This window comes from Rhipicephalus microplus, chromosome 1, assembly GCF_043290135.1.
Source record: "Rhipicephalus microplus isolate Deutch F79 chromosome 1, USDA_Rmic, whole genome shotgun sequence".
In the NCBI taxonomy this organism is placed as follows: domain Eukaryota; kingdom Metazoa; phylum Arthropoda; class Arachnida; order Ixodida; family Ixodidae; genus Rhipicephalus; species Rhipicephalus microplus.
In genome coordinates, this window is record NC_134700.1 from 193,844,382 (window position 1) to 193,867,387 (window position 23,006).

Consider the following 23,006-nt stretch of genomic DNA (forward strand, 5'->3'; position numbering starts at 1 on the left):
TGCCATATATACGGCCACATCAGGAATTGGGCATATCAAGCCATATATGAATGCTCACCATATATGGCCAGATATACTCATCCTGATGTCCCCATATATGAATAGAATGTATATCAGGCTTTATAAAGCCATATATGGCCTTATATACTTATATATGGCTTTATATAAACACTTCTATATATAGCCATATATAGACGATTTCCACGCATATATGAATTCAGCTTGTGGATGGCCTAGTTAAACAGTTTCACGGATCATTCTACAGCTATAATTATTACTGCCTGATCATTATTTGATGGTGCCCAGAGAATTAATTCAGCCTATATATCCATTTGCTCATGCACCTTATAAACTTTAGTGTCGACGGTGTATATGAAGATTGATGAAGGATCAAGTTTAATTAGTCTATTATTTGGTGTATATAACAAAGGTCGATGTATGGCCAGAGTATCCACTCCAGATTTGAAGCTCTAGAAAGCTGGGGAACACAACAGTAAAATTGTGTGACGTACGTGCACACACAAATCATATTGCTGCAGATATATGATCGAGCCAGCTGTATAATATATATATATATATATATACAAACACACACACACATCTGCCTGTACAGCAGGTGAACTTGCTAAAGTATCAGGTGAGTGTAAGACGTTACACAACAGCCACAGCACGTGGCAAGCACTGCGGGGACTAGCAGCAGGCAGGATTTAATAATTAGCACGTACAATAAAGCTAAGTTGAATGGCTTATGTGTGCATTGATCACGAGGGCTGCATGGCGATGCACGTATGGCAGCACCACGCATGCACAGGCATGTTCCTCTTTTTACAAAACTCACAAACACATAATGCTGTAAAAACGACTAGTTTATTGGAGGACTGCACTTTTTTTTCCTTCAGCTCTCAGCTCTGCCAGCTTCGTGCCCATTGAGGGCACCAGGAGTTTTTCAGAGAAGTCCCACCCTTTCCCTATTGCTGTGCTTTTCGTGTACGCTGTAAATAGTAAATCAGATTAACATGTACCATGATGTGTACACAAACTCATTAGATAAGCCCCGCCAATAAGCTCTATTAAATTTATTGCAATGGCCTCTAATAATGAAAATACAAGGCCTGAATAAAAACAAATTAATGATTGGTTCTGGCACTATACCTTGAATATGTGCATATGATCAAACCCCCTACAACGAAATATTCTTGGTTATGTAGTTAAAATGCCATTACTTCAATCAAGCATAAATTATACCTTAAAGTGCATAGCAAGTGCGAATAATCGATATTCACTAGCAGAAACATATATTTACCTAAAATTGCATCGATTGCAGCAGCGTGAAGAGGAGGCCGTTGGGCCACGGGCTTGTGTGCCCCTTTGGCCTTCTGGCCCTTCATTGAGCATGTCAGGAGGGCCTGCTTGTTGAAAACTGCAGGGAGGAGCCCCCGGGCCAATGCAGTTGATGTTTTTGCTGAATGGAGCACAGCTTGAAGTGCCCGTGCCTCAACAAAGATTGAGCTCCCCGGCTGCAGTTCCACAACCTGTGGACACATATAAAAAAGTGAAAATTAGGCCAAACTCATGCAGCAGACAAGTGTCAGCTTTTATTAATTATTCTTGTATATATAGCTTGCCCTTAGGCCAATATTGTACGATCCTGCAAGGCCCACAGTCAACGCACGCAAAGCGCACTTTTGGGATCTAAACTATTGGGGTCCTTACTTAAAAACTCTAGGAGGGTGACTTGCTAACACATGCATCGAGACACCATTTTTTGTGAATTGTTTTAGTTACGGAAATATGCACATACTAATCAGTAGCTCCACCTGCATGGCAGCCAGCTGGTTTCTTCAAGAACAATAATTTTCTAGTGCATCACTAAATCTTTAATGCATATATACATCATGTCGCACTGTTGCTGATGTTGAACACTTGTAGATGCCATCCACTGGCCAGAACGCAAGCTATATAGCTCTGACTGGTTGATCGACTGATGTTGCTAACGCTAGGGGGAACGAAAATGAGACATGCATGAATCGCAGTGCAGTCCTTGCCGTAGTGCGCACATTTATGACAAAAAGAATATTAATACTAATATTTGAGATTACGCCCCGAAACCCCAATATGACACCGTAGTGAAAGCCTAGCTCTGGAAAATTGGACCGCCTGGAGCTCTTTATGGACATTGTACATACAGTAAGTACTAGCAATAAATTTACAGACAACTGTCGAAGTAATGGGTGAAATGTGAATCGAGACGAGCGAATACGTACACCATTGTCCAACGGCACCTAAGGTGTGCATTAGTGTTTAAAATAACTCTTGCTTATTTCCCTTCACTCTAAGTTTAATGTAATTCTACAATCGCTAGCAGATCATTTGGTTCGGCTCAGAATGTCGCAATACAAAGTTTATGAAACGATGAAAGCACAAACACTGATGTGTGTGTTGATTCGTGTCGTCAAGCTTGTGTCTAATCACTGCACTGGATAACGAACGGGTCTATGACGAATGAGCTTGGAATCCGACGTAGAAGCAACACAAAGAGAAAGTGAAAATAAACGTCTTATACATCTCGAAGCACGGCATGATAGCGTAAGTTCCTTTCAGCGCAGCGAGCCACCATTGGCGATATGCCAAAAGTGTGCCCATTTTTAATAAAATGGTTTTCGCTCTTAAAAAATTCATTTAAAGAAGAATCACAATGAATGTACGTGTTCAGGTAGTTACCTGGCCTCAGCGATTGTAGGTCGATTATTCAAAACAAATAGACTTCCACAAAAGAAAGTGGTTGTGATAAAACTGCCCCAGTTATTGTCGCAAAATCGACCAATCGAGAAACGAAGTGCCATCAAAACAATGCTAGTGGTACGTTGCTGAGCCAAAGAACACATGTCATGCGGGTCTTTCTGCCAGGCTAGCTTGGAATGTGCTCGTTCGATAATCTTGAAATTACACGCAGTTATATTTACGTAGCCTCAGGCATTGTAACTCATGTTACACTCTTCTCTACTGAATCGGTGCATGACACATATGCAACGTTCAACATTACCCGAGAATAAAGTGCATTCTGCCTTTCATGCTCGCCCTGGGCGACTCTTCACGCTTTCGCACTAAATCATGTCTTTGCTGTGCTGTTTGCACGTGGTTAGCTTGTGTTCCACCTACTATGCACTGCTGTATTTATCTACATCTTTGTCATCTGAATACTACAAAAAAGAGAGAAAGAAAGAATTATCTTAGCCCACTTATCTGTGCGATTACTTCAATACCACCATTCGCACCTTACACAACTGATTTTTTTTTCTCTCATTCTGTACGCCATGAAATGTGAGACAGTCGACAAGTCTAAACAGAAAAGCTTAGTGGCTGACAGCACTTCGCGCTACACAGCATTTACCACGCGTACGCACATGTTCTTGCACCAGTAAAAATATAAAAACCTAGCTTTCATCGATGGATTACGTGCATGACAGTGCTACAACAAAGGCCTGGTATTATTATTAGGACAAGCATGTTTTTTTTTTTCAGACAACAAATGACCACTGCCTTATGTCGGTCACCAACAATGCCACATAAACGCTAAAGACAATGTAAAAAAGATAAAATTTCCAGCGAAATCATGCAACATTATATATAGGCCATGCAATCTGAATTAATTTTCAACGTCTTGGCTTTTTAAAGCGGTCTTATATTTAAGCACACAGTTGAGCACAGTAACTGTATTTCAAGTACAGTTTAGGTACCAATGTGTCGCAGTGTATGTGATAGTACTACAGTCGAACCCCGCTACAACGAACACCGCTTCAGCGAAATTTCCACTACAACGAAAAATTTACGATTCCCCATCAGCAGTCCATAGGAGTCTATGCATAAATATTGTCGCCACAAAGAACATTTTTTTCTTCGATCGTCTACTTCAACGAAATTTTGCGATGAAATTCCCGGCTCAGATACTTATTGCTATCTAATAAAACCCCATCTTTAGCAATTTGATGCATTTTCAGAGCCTTAAAACGCGTCAACAAAGTATAAAACCCTTGTTGCCACCACCAGAAACCGCCGCTGTTCAGCAAGCATGGGCGCCGCCATTGCTTGATAGTGAGGGCAATGAGACTGCCCTGCTTTTGTTTTGCCTCTGGCTCGCTTTTGAGCCGCAGACGGTCCGAAGCTGAAGCTCAGTCCCTCAGTTTATGGTGTCCTTCTCGCAGCTGCTGAGTGCAACCGCGGGGCGATGCCTTTTCCGATTCCTATGCTTATCATTATCTTCGCGCTTGGCCAGTGTGGTAACTATTCAGAGGCTGTTCCTCCGCATTATCAACAAAATCAACTAGTTGCGAGTGATGGATGATAAGAATAGCATAGAATAATGCAAAAGTCGCCGCTCCACGATACCCTGCCTCCATGTCGGCGTTGTCGGACACTTTTGATGGCGGACAGCAGCTGGTGTTAACGTGTCAATGCAAGTGTTTGGCTCGTTCATGAAAGCGGTTGTAGGCGTTGTTTGAGCGTGCTTTTCACCATGGTCTCGCTATGCATTGGTGAGAACCACGACGTGACGCTGCTGGGAAAGAATAGGAAGCAGCAGACATCTTTTGAATTTTGAGAATAAACGTTTCTTTGTTTAGCTAGCTAAGATCAGCGATTTTTTTTTCAATTTCACTACAACGAAATTTTTTCTGCGTCCTGTCATTTTCGTGTAGCGGGGTTCGACTGTATTTCTATAGGGCCGGATAAACAGAACTAAGCCCCCTTGCATGATCGATAAACTACAGTGCCGTAGTTGTACACCTACCAGCAGCGCGTAAGCGCATGGCCTAGAGCCTGTGGCGTTTTTTTGTTTTGTTTTTTACAGTCAAGTCACTATAGAACGCTGCATTCACACAGCATTTAATAGTCCTCATGTTTGGGAGGATGCCAAGAGCATTTTGCGATATGTTTGACACAGAAAGCGGCACCCATTTTGAAATTATTCTGCTGAATGTGGAGGGCCTGACGACAATAAACAGCACTCTGGAAAGTTGCTCGCCGATCTTATTACAATGCAAGTCAGCCGAGCAGGATCAAATGCTTTTGTACGTCATTTCAGGCATACGTAGAAACTGTTACATTCGCGCTGACACGACCAAACAAACCGCATTTTAAGAATGTGCATGACCTACGCGCACATAGAAACGCGACGTGGCTAGCAGACGACCCAAGGAGCAATCCACACTTCACCGTTTCGGCCAGTTGTCGCCAGGCAATGAATGACTCTGCTTGGTCTCGCGGCAAATAGACAGCTTTATGGAGCTACACAGTGGCATTTGAAAACTCCGGCACACAAGGCCTACATTAACAAGCATGATAAGAAGATAGGTAAATTTCCAAAAAACTATGCTTACCTCTTAAATATTATTTTATCCACCTAATTCATACCAAAGCTAACACAGGGCTTTATCTTTTATCAATCAGCGGCTACAAATACTGTCATCGAGGGCCTTCATATTAGGTCAATGAGACTGTCTCCACTTTCATTAGAAAAGGTTGTGTGGAGACTAGTTGGAACATACTGCAGGAAAAGGCTGCGCTGCAAAGTTGACGACGAAAAACTGGATTGACACAGGGAAAACGCATCTAACAACTGAAGTTTATTGAAACAAATAGCCAAAAAAAGGGGGGTGGAGTAACATACAAGGGAAGTTTGGCGAACACCTTCGATAGCACTTACAGATAGACAAGTGGCATGTTTACAGATCGTGACAAACAAGATAAGCAAAAAATAGGAGTTTGATAAAAGCATGTGTATTCCGACATAGATAGCATACCAGTAGGATCATGCGTGGTTTGCTTCCAGTAGCCACTCCCTTGTATGTTACTCTACCCTCTTTTTTTTTTGCTATTGCTTTCAATTACCTTCAGTTGTTCGAAGCACTTTCACTGTGTCAGTCCCGTTTCTTTGTCCTCAACTTTGCAGCGCAGCCTTTTTCTCCACTTTAATTACACCTGTGCACAATAAAAGCCTTATATAAATAGACTTACATCAGGGTCACTCCAACAGAACAGCAACTGCGTGGCTGTCCCAGAACCAGGTTCCCTGCTTGGGCCCCCAGACTGCAGCTATAAACTGGCCTGTCTTCTGCAGCAGGGCAGGCTGGTGAACAGCTGCTAGTCCTCGAGGCCCAACATGGTCCCTGCTCTTGTTCAGCCTGCAGGTGTGGGGTGACTCGCAGGTGCGGTGACTTGTGGTGTGGGTCACAGGTCTGTTGAGGCCCACGCGCGTCTGCTGAAGTTGGCAGCGTTACTGAAACAATTTGTTTCAGCACGGCAGGCCGGTCTATTGGGCCCATTTTTTTTTGGCCGCACCGCGCTTCTCCTCTTCCACTTCCCCGTGACTTCGGTAAGAAGTGCATTTTGACAGTTCTTTGACAAGCGCTTCGGCACTTTTCAAATAGCCGTCAAGTTCTGGATAAAGCAAAAAAGGCCACTGTCAGCATAAACATGTAAATGTAAGTGCCAGTGAAAAAAAATGTCAAGCTGACAATTTCAGCTAAATACTTATTGTTAAATGAAACGCTGGTGCCGAACAAAATACAAAGATGATTCTTGTCAACTAGACTAAAAAGGCAACTCGGCCAGTAATCAGTGTCTATACTAGCAGTGCATTAAGTACAGGCTGCATCGATTGCTGCCCTTGGTCAACAAGCAAACACAGTCCAGCCCTGATTATGAATGTGAGGTGACCATGCAAAACCATTCTATAATTCAGATGTATAATCGATGCAGTAAGAACATTGGAAGTGACATTTAGCTGTGGCCAAAAAATGGGTACAAGCTGCCTCAATAAGCCTGACCTTTAAGATCCTCAACCCCAATAATTATTATTATCACTAAGCCTGCAGCATGACCCTGCCCAAGTCCAAGGAAGGTAGAATAGACTATTATTTTTCAAGTCTGAGCTAAGAATTTAGTTCAAGGAGGTGTGAGCGAATCTCCATTCTCGACATTAAACGGACACTAAAGTCAACTGTTAAGTCGACGTCGGTTGTTGAAATGGTGGTCAAGAAACCTCGTAGTGTTACTTTTGTGCCAAGGAAGGGCCTATTTTGAAATAGAATCACGTTTTAGTGGTCCGCATCGGGTTAGCGCCCTTTAAACTACCCGCCTCAAGAAGTGCACCAACCAGTCCGTCTCACGTCACTGTTGCCGTGCACAACGTTGCCCGGCTTTACTGCGCTAGCAGTAGCAGACCGAAAGCAGTGGGAGCCACAGCAGCAAAAACGGCCGTTGATCAATTTCCCTCCATTAGCTCCGAGATTTCAGGCGTTTTTGTTTCAACTACGCCCCGCTAGATGGCACCACCTGTCTCGTGTACCCACGCGAAAATTGAATTTTTGAACCACTCGCGCAATTCGCAATAGTAACGTCCAGCAGTTCCTATTTCCATGAATCAAACATAAACGAGCAAGCAGCCTTTTATTGAGTCTCTTGATGCGCAGAAAGTTTTTTATGTAGTGCAGTTAGATCGATCACTGGTGATTAATTGTTGGCGGTCCATCTGATGTCATCGGGATCATTTTTAAACGCTTGTGTTTTTGTGCATTTACCTTGATTTCTCTATGCGTCTCTCATAATCATATAGTGGTTTTGGGATGTTAAACCCCACATATCAATCAATTTCTCTATAAGTAGGGCACTGCTGTTGATAATATTGTCGTTGTAGGTATTGTCATACATTGAGCTTTCACTCTAATGTAAATTGTTATTTGAGTTTGTGTCCCTTTAAAAAAAAAGAAAAAGAAATCAAATCGTTTCGATGCAGAGAATAGTCTGTGCCGTGTCGCAAGTCTGCTCTGCTTTCTCACGGCAGAAAAGAAGGCGCAATATATGGAGGCAGAAACTCGAGCAGTTCTGAAAACCCATCAACAAGTGTGGGTGTCTTGGTAAGCCACACTGTTAGGGTATGGTATTCTTGGGACCGTCGTTTGGGAGAAGTCTTTGAAAGAAGAGACTTCGCACTTGGAACCCGTTGTATGCATGACTGCTCTAACCTGTTCGGTGAGGGGCACACCCGTCCAAAGTATCAGAAGGTCCTAAGTCACTTCATGCGTGCGCCGAGAACGCACAGGATGGGTCAAAAAGTGCAAAACATTTTTTTAATCTTTTTTAGTAAAGCTGACTAAATATTAGGGGTGTGCACATTATGTGAGTAAATATGTATGCTGTCATTTTTCTACTTAGTTCGAACGTTGGGCTGGGCCAATGCTAAGGGTGCCTTGCATACCAGGGTAGTTCAGGTTGCAGGATAATGATAAAAATAACATTGTTTTCCCAGTGTTTAATTGTAATGGCAGCTAGATTAAAGCAGCCACTGAACTCCTACCCTGGCAAAGAACAGTACCTGCATATCCGCAACTGAAAAACAACAAACACCACTTGAACAAGGCAGCTGGTGGAAGTTCCATCTTTCAAGAAATCAAGCTCTCCCACTTGAAGATGTTGCTATCAAGCAGCAGAAGCAATGCTGCAATATTTTCCAAGCCGTACATTTTCTATGTCATAACTATGAAAACTTATAACCACACGCACCAGTACGGCCGGTGCCCCCAAGCAGATAAATTTGTTGAAGGAAGCAGGCCCACAACCAGAGCCTTATCTCCATATTCACAAGCCTAACTTAACCTTATCCTTATGACTTGAGTCAAGCTTAACTATAAGTCCGCACTTAGTGCGTTTCAACAACCTACCTTGTACTTATCGCGGAACTTTCCTCGTACCTAAGCAAAGTTCAGTTAAGGTAGCCTATGACCTACCTTAAGGCTTTCTGAAACAACATGGCGGGGGACGACAACTTGCGTATTTTGTTTATTATGTGGGCTACAAATAGTAAATATTGAACGGCACAGCGTACGCGTACACGTCACTGACACGGCGAATCCTGACCGATGGGTGGGACCTGGTTGAGACCTATAACAGGGCATTTTGTGCCGCCCCTGCTTTACAAAAAGTGTCGTAAAGAATCTGCTCGCTATGCTGTTTCTGCAGAAAAATATCCATGGTCGTGAGTTCAATGTGCCATGTCTCATGCAGCTGCTCATCACATCACGCTTTTATGGAGTTGGCACGTTCCAACTTGGAAGTAACGACCTTGTAAACATCTCGTAGCCGACTATGTCACAAGTATTCAGTCGAGCGGATACCTGCTATGGTTGAAAACACTTCTTACTGTACTGGTAAAACTTCTCGAAGTGGTGCAAATACTTTTCTAGTTGTTTGGTCGGTCATTCACATAATTACAGTGTGTGGTTCGTTGAATTCTATTGTGAGCTGCTTCCACGTTTTTCCTTTTCTCTGAAGGCACACGGCATCCGTCTTGGTACTTGTTCACAAAATCAGTCAGGGCGTAGCTACTTTGTCGGTGAAGTTCACTTCAGTGCACCATTCCACAATCCGTGCAACTTCGTAAAAAGAAAGCTGTTATGCTACTCAAATCATGAAATAAATGAAGTGAAATTTAAAAAAAAGAATGAAAGAAAACAGCAAACGCTGCAGTGAGCCCGATAACACAACCGAATACAACGTAAACATACAAGACGTTGAAATAATAATAAAAAAAACTGTGTCGACTAGAGTTGCAGCAAAGTGGCCAGACCAAAAATATGTATTTCCCCAAAAACTGCTGGCACCTAAACGAACACTTCTGCTGTTTGCATTTGGCTGCTTCTGTGCTTATTGTTGTTTGATTCTTGCAGTAAGGCTAATTTATTACTGCTTTAGGTAATGATTTGGTAGCAAACATTCACCTACCCTCACGCCCAGGGCCTATACTTAACGAGTTAAGGACGCCTTTGATAAGGTGCCCTTATGACAGGATAAGGGAGGTTCCCGAAATGCACCTTGTAGTTTTCTTACACTTACACTTTCCTCGTCCTTTCGTAAGTATCCTTACCGCCACAACTTAAGATTGGTTCATGAATACGGCGGTTAGGGGCCCATGCAGGCCCACCCCGTATTTGAATGGTAGAGTGTGTTTTACAAAGAATAAAATTGAAAATAGGTGTTTGTAAACAAGTGAACCCCCCCCCCCCCCACCCTTCTTAAGAAATGATATTGCTGGCTACGGGCTTGAAAGGGGGTATGTCATGCTGCGTCCAAGTCTACTCCACAGATTTAGGTGGAGCAACTTTTCCTGTTTCACAGAGCGACACCAACTCTCTCTCATGGTTACATTTGTTTTTCACCTTTATAATTGTAATTATAAATTGTTATTTATATTGTAATTGCAATAAACTTGCTCCCACTCTGCCATTGGAAATTATTGTCAAGTAAAACAAGCAGCATGAAAAATCGAAGAGGGCCGTACCATTGCAGGCCAGCAGTGATTTCAACTTTAGATCTAAATAAACAAGTGTGTGAGTGAAACACTTCTGATGCAACAGGCATCATCACTGCAAAGGATTTATGTTTTGTCCTGTCCTTAGTATGGGACAAGCAGAAGGTCAAAGGATGTCCGAAAAATTTTTGAAGGATCTTTTAGTATGCCTCAACAAACCAATACAGTGTTTCTTTTTCTGATTAAACTATACTGCAGTTTACTTTTTATACTAATAAAAAGCTTTAACCTCTAGTAAGTAGCTGCAAACTATGGAGCCTAGCCTCATTGTTCCCATATCAAAAATATGAGATGTGAGTAAGTGCCGAGCTTTTTCATACATCTACAAAACCATAGAATACCGCTCACTATGACAAGCGCCCCATTACAATACACTTGATTTCCCCCTACGCATGTCGCAAGGCTTCACGACTGGAAAAAATTGTGCTACTATTGCTGCGGAAACAAACTATCAACGTGTGGCTCAAAAAGCATCGCTATGCATGCCAGCAGACAGCCATCGCAGGCAACCTTTCTATGCACTGCAGAGAATATGGGTGCAGCCCACTGTTTGAAAAAACCACAATTCTGGCCAAATAAAAAATAAGACAACACGCCAAATTTGGGATACATATCAGACAAAAGAAGCACATGCATCAGTTCCCGCTCCATTGTACCAACCCCCATTAAAATCTAATTCATGATTGATTGATTGATGATTGATATATGGGGTTTAACGTCCCAAAACCACCATATGACTGTGAAAGACACCGTAGTGGAGGGCTCTGGAAATTTCGACCACCTGGGGTTCTTTAACGTTTGCCCAAATCTGAGCACACGGGAAAACGAATTAATCAGAAGTCATAAATAGCATTTTAATCAGCATACTTGGATAAGAACTTTGAATCAGCACCACATCTGGTAATTGTAATCACACCAGGTGTTGCACCTGAAAACCGTGGAGCAAGATCGCCGATTCCCACTCTCTTCGTAAACTGATTTTTCTCTTTCCAGAAAGCCTTCTTTCTTCCAAATTTGTTCATAAACTTCAGTTGATAGTTTGCGCTTGTACTGTCCACTTCTTTTTTTGTCCCCTCTATAACTTCGTTTTCTGCAGAAATTGTATCGCAATTTTTTCCAGAAACCAAGTAGCCCAATACCTCACTTTGTTAACGTAAGGCTTCACATATTTCTACACAAAAAGCCCAATCAAAAGCGTTTATTTTTGTATCCTCACAGTAACTCGACTGAAATCTTGCTGAGAAATGGTGCCATTTTGCTAAGAAACTCAGAGAGCACTATCTGAAGCAGAAGGACAGCACTGTTTACATGCCCTCTCATGCACCACTATGTCTCTAGTGGTATGTGGTAACTGTGTAGAATATGAAACTGAGGCAGCAGTTTCTTTTTCGAAAGTCATTGAACAACTGCTATAGGAAAAAACTCCCTCTGGGCAAAGCACCGCCATCAGTGCCACAAGAAACAGTAAAGCTGCTACCATTACCTACTTCGCACTGGGAAATGGTCACACATTTGGTAGTGCCTTTGTCACGTTTTTTTTTAAATAACAATTCCAACATTAGTCTTGTGGTTTGTGGTAAATGACTCGAGATTTAGGTGATTATGATAGCCATAATGAAAAGCAATAATGCACACCACCAAACAAAGCAGCAAACAGTTGTTGAACTTCTGCAATGTTACACTGAACACAATATATTAGTACTGCTGACTCTACCGACAACATTGAATGTATTACACATATTCAGTACAAAATAAGCTGTTGCAACTGAACCACATTGTAAACTTTCTTCCACCACTGCAATAAAAAAGTTCAGCACCTTTGAAATAAAGCAATGTTTCAAGATTTTTTGTGCTCATCTTACTGCAGCTGAAAATTACAAAGAATGACTCGTAGCTATAGCTAGAATTCTTTTTAATGACCTCACATATAACGTGCTAAATAAGACGCTGTTTTAGGCAAGCTAATTTTAAGTAATTGACACTCACGGCGAGAAATAGGCAAAGAGAAAAAGGTAAGGGCACAGGACACAAGTGCTTGTGTGCTATGCCCCAACATTGTGCCTACACTAGGTTTTTGCAGCAGATGTGAGGGACCGACAACAAACTTTTACAGAACCTATTTTGTTCAGTGCAACCTAACAATTACAGATCAGAGTGCTTTATCATAAAATGGCACAGTGGAAAATACCGTGATTCGTTTATAATAAATTTTTTAATCTGCAGATTTCGTTGCACAACTGTAAGATTTGGTTGAGGTCCTCATATGTACGTCTTCATGATGTCTTAATTTATTCAACAAGCCCAAGGGGTAGTTCGTGACTTAAAGATATGATCCTGCTCAAATCGCAAAGAGGATCGTAAGACCTGTCACCAATCTACGGTTGATTCCCAGTGAAACGAAATCTGTTAAATGGAACTGCTGCTTACCAAGAACTGCATCCAGCACAATTGGTTTCATACTTAGATTCTCCACCCTTGTTTATCTCCCAGTCAAAGAAACTCCCGTTAAATTGAACACATTTTTTGGTCACTTGAGGTTCCATTTACTGTAGTTCTACTTTTATTTCTACCAGAGTCTAATGACATGCTCTGGCCAGTTGTCAGTCCCCTGAAGTAATTAAGCTTGTGTAAGTGACAAAAAAGCCTGTATAATGCTTACGTTTATATTTTTTGAGCTCCTCCCGAAGCTTTTCATTTTCTTTCCGCAAAGACGCGTTTTCTTTGCGAAGGCTGCTCACGTCGGTGTTCTGTAGTTCTTGAAGCAGCACCAAATCTTGGCTTCTTCTTTGTCTATCTTTCTATAGTAACAAAATGAGAGCAAACATTTAAACTTTGAGGTAATTTGTTTATAGTGAAGTCATTATTTATATAGTTCCTCAAGCACAGGCTAACATGTTAGTATGTCTAGGTAATCAGTGAACTTCTTATTTGGAGCAATTTTTCAAATGGCAGATTTTTTTATAGACATATTAAGAGAAGATAATATGATATTTAGGTTTTCACAAAAAGCTAGATAAACATTTACATCTATTATAAATATCATGTACAAAATGCTCTCAGTATTATTTCTCTAAACAACGAAAAAAGAACAGTCATACAGGTGTACGCTGTGAAATTAGTTCTTCAGTAATTAAGCTTCAACACAGGCACAGTAAAGAAGAAATCCTCATAATGATAATAGTTTGGAATTAACATTTTTAAAACAGTATGTGGTTATAACCTTAAAGGGGTTCTGCACAATTGACAGACAACTGCTGTGAAATGCAACAACGCCTCAATGCTAACAAAATGCACAAAACTAAATGGGAGAGCCCAGCTGTGTATATGCGACTGATAATAAGGTGACCAGCTCCTCCATTAGCTTTCCGAAAAGAAAAAAAGAAAAAAAAAAGAGAATGGTTGTAAAACAGATAGCTGGGCGAGTTGGTATGCATGCACACTACAACTTTTTTAGCATGCACAAAATACAGAACAACAAAGAGAGAGACGAGCGCTAACCCTCAACTAATTTATGATTTACAGTTCTCTGACAAGTATGACAATGTTTTTTTTTGCTAGTGAGTTAGCGTGCTCTTTTAGTCATATATTGATGCAGTGGCCAATCTGTTCTATTTACACATTTTAACAGGTTAGTGGTATCAGATACACCACACCTTCTCGGCACTTCATGAACTTTGATTCTTATTTTGTGGCTTTGTGTAAGGTTGTTGGCAAAAAGTTAAAAATGGGGGGAAAAAACGTAGCTATCCCCTGAAAGAAGAATCAAAGTTCATGAAATGCCGAGAAGGGGTGGTATATCTGATACCACTAACCTGTGGAAATGTGTAAATAGGACAGACTGGCCGCTGCATCAATACACGAATAAAAGAGCACACTAACTCACTAGCAAAGAAAAGATTGTCATACTTGTCAGAGCATTGTAAATCATGCCATTGCATTTATGTGTTTCACGATACAGATATAGTGTTCACACATGGAGATAAACTAACACATGAACTTACGGGAGCCTTCCATAAACAGATGTACAAACAAATGCATCAGTAAACCTTCAGTGGCTCTAACAGATAGGGAGTACAGTTTTTTAAATTCTGCTTAGCCCTCTCTTTTTATGTTTGCCTGTCACATGACTTGCACATGCACTATGCTGGTTCCCACGTACTTATATGTTTTGTTCCTTTTAAAATAAATCAGTTGAGAGTTAGCGCTCGTCTCTCTCTTTGTTGTTTTGTATTTTGTGTGTGCTAAAAAAGTTATAATGTGGAGAGAAGGGCTACTTTCACAATATTGACTAGTCCACTTACAACTAGTTGTCGGCCCAGACGGCGCGTCAACGCCTTGCAACACTCGAGAAGAAAAGCCACCGAATGCTCCGCGGAAGCCTAAAACTACAAAAGCCCATCCTTTCTAGTGCTCTTCCATGACCAACTGTACGCTCATAGAACAAAACTTTTGAAAAAAAAAAGACTGGAACAGAAATAAACATGGCTGTGGAGGTTGTTTAATTGCACTCTGACACACTATATTTACAACATGCAAGGTTTAGACACTTGAAATTGGGTCGCCAATGTAGAAGGCTGCTGAAACCTGAAACTCAAGCTCACCATAACAAGCCAACTTGGAAAAAGATTTGTGCGAACACTCGCTTTCCACAAGTATCACTGCGCACTGCAAAAGCGTGCCATGAAAAAGTAAAGCATGTAAAATAAAGCTGCATACACGCGTCCTGCTGCCACTCATCGCTGCAACTGCCGCCCCTGAGTAGCTAGCATATGAAACAGGCTATAGGAACCAACATAAAATGATGTGCCTTGCCTGTGCTCAATTATGCTGCTGGTCATTTCAGCTCTGCTTTCAATAAGCATTGTTTCCTTCCTTTTTAATAAAGATTATTCTATAATGTTCACTAGCATAGTTTCCTCACACTATTATGACCTTGAGATGGCATAGTATATAGGATTTAATATTGTGAGGGAAAAAAAATGACTGTAAACGAAAAAGTGAGAGGTTAGTGGGCATTACATATCAGCATTAGAATTCAATGAACCAAAGGAACAAGCAGGATTTTGAAGAGACAACTCAACAATCGACTACATTCATACTATCAACCAGGTAATAGAAAAATGCTCAGAATACAACCAACCACTACACATAGCCTTCATATATTACGAGAAAGCGTTTGATTGAGTAGAAATATCGGCAGTCTTGCAGACACCGCGGAATCGGGGCGTCGACGAAGCATGTATAAACATCCCGGAAGAAATATACAGGGGATCAACTGCCATCACAGTGCTCTATAAAGCAAAAAAATACCAATCAAAAAGGGTGTAAGGCAGGGGGATACAATCTCTCCAATGCTATTTACCACGTGCTTACAACAGGTTTTCAGAGGCCTATAGTGGGAAGAGTTCGGGATAAGAGTTAATGGAGAGTACCTAAGTAACAAGTGCTTTGCCGATGACATTGCATTGCCGAGTAACTCAGGGGACGAATCGCAACTCATGAATACTGAATTTGACAAGGAGAGCAGAAAGGTAGGTCTTGAAATTAATCATCAGAAAACGAAAGTAACATACAACAACCTCGCAAGAAAACAGAACTTCGAGATAGGCAATAGTGCATTTGAAGTTCTAAAAGACTACGTCTACTTAGGACAGGCAATAACCGCGAAGCCGAACCACGAGATTGAAGTAACTAGAAAAATAAGAATGGGGTGGAGCACATTTAACAAGCACTCTCAACTCATGACACGTAGATGGCACTATCTCTCTAGAGGAAGGTATATAACAGCTGCGTCTTGCCGGTACTTAGCTGTGGAGCAGAAACATGGAGACTTACAAAGAGGGTTCAGCTTAAATTGAGGACGACGGAGCGAGCGATGGAAAGTAAATGATAGGTGTAACCTTAAGAGACAAGAAGAGAGCAGAGTGGATCAGTGGATCAGGGAACAAACCAGCGTTAAGGATATCATAGTTGAAATAAAGAAGAGAAAATCGACATTGGCTGGGCATGTAGCGCATAGGCAAAAAACTGCTGGTCAATAAGGGTAACTGCCTGGGTTCCAAGAGAAGGCAAGCAGGTTAGACAGAAAGTTAGGTGGGCAGATGAGATTAAGAAGTTTGCAGGTATAAAGTGGCAGCAGCAAGCACAGGACCGAGTTGACTGGCGGAAAATGGAAGAGGCCTTTGTCCTGCAGTGGACGTAGTCAGGCTGATGATGATGAATAGCAGCATCCTTAGGTACACTTCAAGGTATAAGAATGCACAGTGCATTTGCGTGACAACCTTTTAATTATTGTATTATTTATTTTGCTATATAAACGAAAGGCATAGCTGTTGCAAGACACAATACCAACAATACTTAAGCATCAACAGACAAAGAAGTGGTCCCTTCTGTTTGCTTACAGAGTGAGTGCTTGCATGACACTGCTTGATAATAAAGTGTTAAAATAAACTTAAGCAAAGTGAAAGAGCAGCAAATTGGCAGGCAGTGCTCCAGCGGAGTAATTCTAAAATATACGCACCATCAGCGATGATCACAAAACCTCAGTGAGTGGGCTAGTGCCCTGAGAACGGCGTACATAATGGTTCCCACAGAATGTGTCAGCCGATACCATCCAACTTGATAACTTACTTAAAGTCTAATTTGAAGAAGTTGTGAAATGAAACAAATTTATATTTATTCTTGTTGTAGTTTCAGTCGAATGGGAGTGAAGTGTGAGCCTGGGTTTTGTGCAAAACAATTTGTGGAAGCTAGTAATGACTGTACAATAGATTGAAAACAACTTACATTTTTTTAGGGTCTGCCATGGCCTGTCTATTATAGTCTGCAATGGCTTTATCCATTTCTTTAATCAGCTCGGGACGGTCCTCTGAAATAGGTATTAGAAGTATGAATTTCATGGGAAACAATCCTACTGAGAGCTCTATCACCAAACATGCATTGTGGCAATAAAGCTACTGAGTTTGACTGCACTCCCGCCAAACTAGTGTCTAACCTGCAGTGTTTAGTAAATAGAATAAATGCGGCAAGGTAAAAAAAGAGGCATATTATTTTACCACGTTCACATGTATACCTTTTGCAACTCAATCTCCAGCTAAGTAGGTACAAGCGTCCCTAATACTTTTTGACAAATGCACACAACACCTACACGTATAATATATGACTAGCAACAAATACACATGCCAACATTTTTTTTTCTGACAGCAGAGCTGTTAGAAAGAGAGGTTGAGCCAGCCGTCATTTCTGAAAACTCATCAGGTATGAACCACCGAAAACAACTTGTGCCAAGCAGCTTCTAGCACGGCATGACCGCTATGTTGCGTATATGTATACATCGGCTAGATGGGGTGCTGCTTCAATGACCGACGTAGAGAACATCAAAGAAATCTGAATAACGAGAGAAGTCACCTCATTGACCACTGTATTGCGTGTTCACATTGTTAACTATGATTCTAATTTCAAAATATCCTAGGCAGAAGCGGACAAAAACGGCTCACGAAATATTAAAAGCACTTTTTATTAGGAAAGCAAGTGAGTAGTACATAGGCAATATTTCTATTGTGCCGTGCATTGCTGCAATTCAATTCCTTTTGTGCCTTGTTTTTTTTATCTAAATTGTTTATCGTGATGATGTGCCTGCGCAGCTTGTTAAATGTATAAAAGTGTGAATCTGCCTTCAATAAAATCAGCAGTTAGTGTGCGCCTGTGCTTATTTGTTTGTTACTGCATACTCTGTTTAGTTGCGCTATTCAGGATGGTTTTTATGTCAAAACACCGACCCTTCTAACAGTAGACTTCTTTATAGCAAAGCATAGCCATGCATATTACAATATAGAAATGGGGTGGGAAAGAACTGAGTAAGGAGTAATGTAATGGTGAGGAGAAAAGAAGGAAGGGGAGAGGGTACAGCATGATATAGCCTTGTATAGAGAAGTTTAGCAAAAGGGTAGAAAAGGGAAGCAAGGATGAGGAGTACTGATGTAGAAGTGAGATTGTAGACCATAGCATAACCATACACAGTGTAGCATAACCAGGTGTGGTTAAGGAAAGTGAGGGTGAACAGGAATGGAGAAATAAAAAAAGGAGAGAGTGCAAGATATACAGAAATAAAAAAAAATTATGAAAGAAAAAAGACGACGTTGAAAGAGATTAAGAAAACAGAATAAGATGATGAAAGAACTCAATCTGCGATTGCAGGGTGGTGGCACTTGCTCCGTTGTTTATGCAGATTTCACACGTGGGAACTGGCACTAATATTTTTTAGATAGCAAAAAGGAAAAGATTGCAGGTGGTAAACCACCCCTTATATGAACACTAATTTGATTGCTGCACTATTTGAAAGCAATTAAGTATTAAATTATATAAACATTAGACATATTGGATGCCTGTTAAACAAAGGAGCAAAGCACATGCCGTATGAAGGCAACGCAGCCTATAGTATTGAACATCATTCAAGGCCCGACTCATTGTGGGCAAGAAAGAGCCACGGCACAAGTCGATAGGCCAGTCTGGCTTAGCAACCTGCGGCAGATACCCATTCTACACAAGCACAAGTATAATTCACAAGTTGATGTATTAGGTTGCTTAACATTTTTTTGTCCAAGGTGCCGCACATCTAATTTAACCCCTTAATGCCTAAATTATGAAACTGCTGAAGAAAATGAAAATTGTTTTCCTTTTCAGCTTTAAATAGCAACCTTTAAATGATTTCACAGTCAAGGTATCTAAGTCAAGTACCTTTAATGCATACTTTTATGTACGTGGCAAAATTTCCACATGCCACGGAAGTGAGGATCTCGCAATAAAAAACGTACTTCAGAAGTACGCAACATGTCATGTGCCATACCTGGAGTGTGTACACACCAAATTAACAAAATTATCAAAGATAGAACTCCCGTCAGCCATGTGAGAAAAATTAAAGAGTATGAAAGTGAGCGCTCTTGCACGTGCTTCGCACTCTCTGCCACCAGCTAAAAACAATTGATTCTAGCATACAATACATTGCACAAGATAGCGCTAGATTTTTCATGCTAAAACCTACATTCCCCATGAGTAGTTGATAGCTGGCATTAAAGAAGGCACGCATTCCATTACTTGCTTGCTCAAAGTTTTTTGTTATGTTATTAATTCGTGACGTTAGGCAGTAAAGGGTTACTCACGTTTCAGCTGATGATGTCAACAACAGTGTCTTTTGAAAAGAAAAATCTTAGGTTAATAATGAAATAAACTTGCATTATACCAACTCCAATCTGCTTTCAGGTATATTGAAATGTGGAAGCAAGCACAATGTGGTGCCATTAGCTTGACTTTGTATCTTTCATAACATTGCAACATATATCACAGCAAGTCCAGCCATTGCTCTTACATTGATGATGTACAATTATGAAGTGAATTTCACTTAAGTGAACGTTAAGAACCACATGGGATTAGTTACAAGTGACGTACAAAATATGTCTGAACCATAGATGCTATTACAAATGTTACATTTGTAGTGTAGTAAGCAACATTTTTGTCAAAAGTACGTATTTCTAAGTTTTAGGTTCTAGGAAAGGGTGACAGATGTCCTTAAGATGAATGCGATTTGATTAGTCCGTGAGACGCGGCGCAAATTACGATAGATCATAAGGCCTTACAAAGTTAACGCCATTTTCAGCGCCCGCGGTGTACGTCTTGGTATGGCAAAAGGTAGCCCCTAACAGCTATGAGCTTACGTAAATTCACATTCCTCAGTTGACAGGACAGTATCAGTGTGAAAACGGGCATGTTTGGTCACGATCAGGGCCAATCAAGACCATATTTCTCGGTCACGATTAACAAAAGTCGCTGCTACACTGTGCAGATCAATCCAGATCAGTTCCGGCGCAGAAGTCAGCCAGATCGCGATGTACATGTGTTGATAATTTTCTCCCATTCAGGCTTGATAGCAATAAAAAGTGCTCATGGGACACCTTAGTTACACTGAAAAGTAAAGCATGAAGGCCTGACGCAATGCAAAAATCCTAGCAACAGGAAATACCACCGGGGCCAACGGGGTGCGCGGCCGACATTGTAATAATGCCACCAGTTATACCGGGGTCACACGGTCACTTTTGGTCCCGGCGATGACCGATCCACATCATGCACTGCTACAAGGTCACTTTCAATCGCATTCCGGCCCGACAGCGATCTGTGCATCCAGATTTGGCTTCCAGGTCGCAACTGGGTTGTCATGAGCGCCAGGCTCGATCCGAATAAGATTTGTCCGAGCAGGAGCGACCATCGAAATCCGGTCCAGATCGTGATCAAAACAGCTTGTGTGACATCGGTATTTGTATGATAGAAACCAAAATTCAAGCTTACCTGATATGGCAATCAGCGTGGCCTTAAACAGCCCTTTGTCCCGCCACCGAACTTGAACCTGCGATCCTTCGCAGGGACCATCATCTTCTTTGCTGACCACGCGCGTCATGTTGACAACGTCGAAAGTTGTACGCTTGTCCGCGTCACCATCAAAACGCACTAGGCAGAACTGCGCCATTTCTGATATAAAAATAACTGCACCAACGCAACAAGACACGTGTGGCGCTAAAACGCTTTTAGCCACTCAGAGAGCGGATTGGATTAATCCTGGCTTGGCTTGTGAAGGATGTGGCCAGAAAATAAAATAAAAATATGCATATGCAAAAATTACACAACAGTGTAATTTTTTTAAGTTAAGATCTAAGTGCCACAAATGTTGAAAAAAAAAACGTGCGACGAGAATTGACCATATGCGCAAATTTCAAGCTGGCTTTTCTGCAAAGGTGTTTTCCAACTAAAAGGCCTCGTTCCCAGACTGCTTTTCTCACTCTGTGTTTTTGCCTCAATTGCCCCAATCCTTTCTTTTTACGAGCTACGGCTGCCTATTGCCTGCCATACGATCTGCGGTTACACTTTCCAGAACACTGTACTGCGGTTTCGTTCGAGGTGGGGCAACTCCACGGGACAACCACAAAGTAAAAATCGTTTTGTCGCACCAACGCATTGGTCGCATTCACGTGCCTTCACTGGAATCGGAGTGGTAAAAGCACAGTGAGCAAGATAAGCAGTCTGAGCACGAGATCTTTATTTTGTTTGTTTTTCTTATGGTTGGAAAACAACCTAGCAGGAAAGCTGCCTTGCAGATTTCCTGCTAGGTTGAAAATGGTCAATTAAATAAAAATATGTTCTGTCCTTTTATTTTTCCAGGAGTGGGGAGTTGGAACTGCTGTTCACAAATAGCCAGTTAAAATGAAACACGTAGCACAGATTGAGATTACGTAAACGCAGGTTTAAAAGCGCACAACTTGCGGCGTACTAGCACACCGAGAACGCTCCCCCCCCCCGTCTTGTTTCGATTTTTTTTTTCAAAATTTTAAACATCACGACTCCCAGCAAACGGCAATTCCATGTATTGTGTTGTTTTTGATCGAGACGGCACGTGCATGTGAAGCATAATCCTTATAAACAGTCGTGAAGACGATGAGCAGTGACCGAATCCATGAAACACTGCAATGCTTCTATAAGAGTTGTATGTGAAAGATGAAGCTTCGTTTATTTGCGCGAATTCAACTTTAGTAAATATTTTACAAATACTATTGTCACGTTTGATGTAATAAGGCTATGAATCTATAGCTTTAAATGCGGACCATTTTCTCGGCGAATCACATACACTTAATTTGAGCAGTGTTATCTACCCGTCAGGATGCTATCGTGATCACCTCCTTAAGTAGATCGAAATTGAGATGGAGGTGTAAAAAGGTTCGACGAATACGACTGTCAGGTCGTGCCATGAACAACGAGAAAATCCTGTCGCGTACGGCGTCAAACCCTTTTCACCAGACTCGTGTATTGGGTACACATCCGCCGCGGTAGGCGGGTATGCGCTACAGCTAGTTGATTCCCAGTTTGTATCGGCATACAAAGCGCGCAAGATATTGACATTAGTAATTGAAATGAAATATTGTTGAGATCGAAGCCGACATCGGCAAGGTTGACCCGACGAATACAAAGAATAAAAATCAGTATCCAGCACGAACCAAACACAATCTGCGTGACAGGTATATTCTAACGAATAGCTTAAACTGCTTACAAAATCGGCCATGTATGCGGGCGTAGTGTCGGTGCAACGTCGGTTGCGACTGCATTGCTGGTCATTTCAATATATAAGAATAGCATAAAACATTATATACGATACCTATATAATATCTTTGGCCATCAATTGGCCCTTGCGCCATAAAGCGCCACACATCATCGTCATCATACCTATATAATAGAGGCGTCATGTCCGAATGACACCAATTGCGGTTCCAGTGTTACCTCTGCTTTTATATAGCACTCTAATGAACATTATATTTGTATCCCTATGATTCCGCAACATATATTCAAGCGTTGCTCGACCCCGGAGGAACACGCAAACGAATGCTATACGTATGAAACACATCTATTTCGCACCGTAAAGAGAACATCGATTCGATAAGACTACGTTAGTGATGACTTTGAGGTAAGTATCATGACACCATAAGTCACCCTATAAACGCCAATGCAGAGAACGTTCCTGGAAATTATGGAATTCGTAAAACCGATTCCAACAAGGCGAAAAATCGGTCAATTTTTTTGTAGCACATGCATATTGCCATGATTACAA

At 41.4% G+C, this 23,006-nt stretch overlaps 1 protein-coding gene across 1 annotated transcript; it reads right to left on the minus strand.

Moving 5' to 3' along the window:
* Positions 1 to 867: 867 nt before the first annotated feature.
* LOC119183488 (uncharacterized) lies at positions 868 to 20,879 on the minus strand. The gene is made up of 5 exons (XM_075868001.1): positions 20,702 to 20,879; positions 17,150 to 17,231; positions 6,013 to 6,067; positions 1,304 to 1,532; positions 868 to 992 (listed from the first exon to the last, which is right to left on the minus strand). Exons 1-5 carry the CDS (start codon positions 20,877 to 20,879, stop codon positions 868 to 870), a joined length of 669 nt encoding a protein of 222 aa, XP_075724116.1.
* Positions 20,880 to 23,006: the final 2,127 nt, after the last annotated feature.

What these genes read in the sequence shown, in the direction of transcription:
- LOC119183488 (XM_075868001.1), bottom strand. Translation starts at nt 20,879, where the DNA reads ATGGCGCAGTTCTGCCTAGTGCGTTTTGATGGTGACGCGGACAAGCGT. An exon ending in CACGCTGATTGCCATATCAG is followed by an intron (nt 17,232 to 20,701) that starts GTAAGCTTGAAT and finishes TACCTATTTCAG; the next exon opens with AGGACCGTCCCGAGCTGATT. An exon ending in TCTGTTGGAGTGACCCTGAT is followed by an intron (nt 1,533 to 6,012) that starts GTAAGTCTATTT and finishes ATGTGTCCACAG; the next exon opens with GTTGTGGAACTGCAGCCGGG.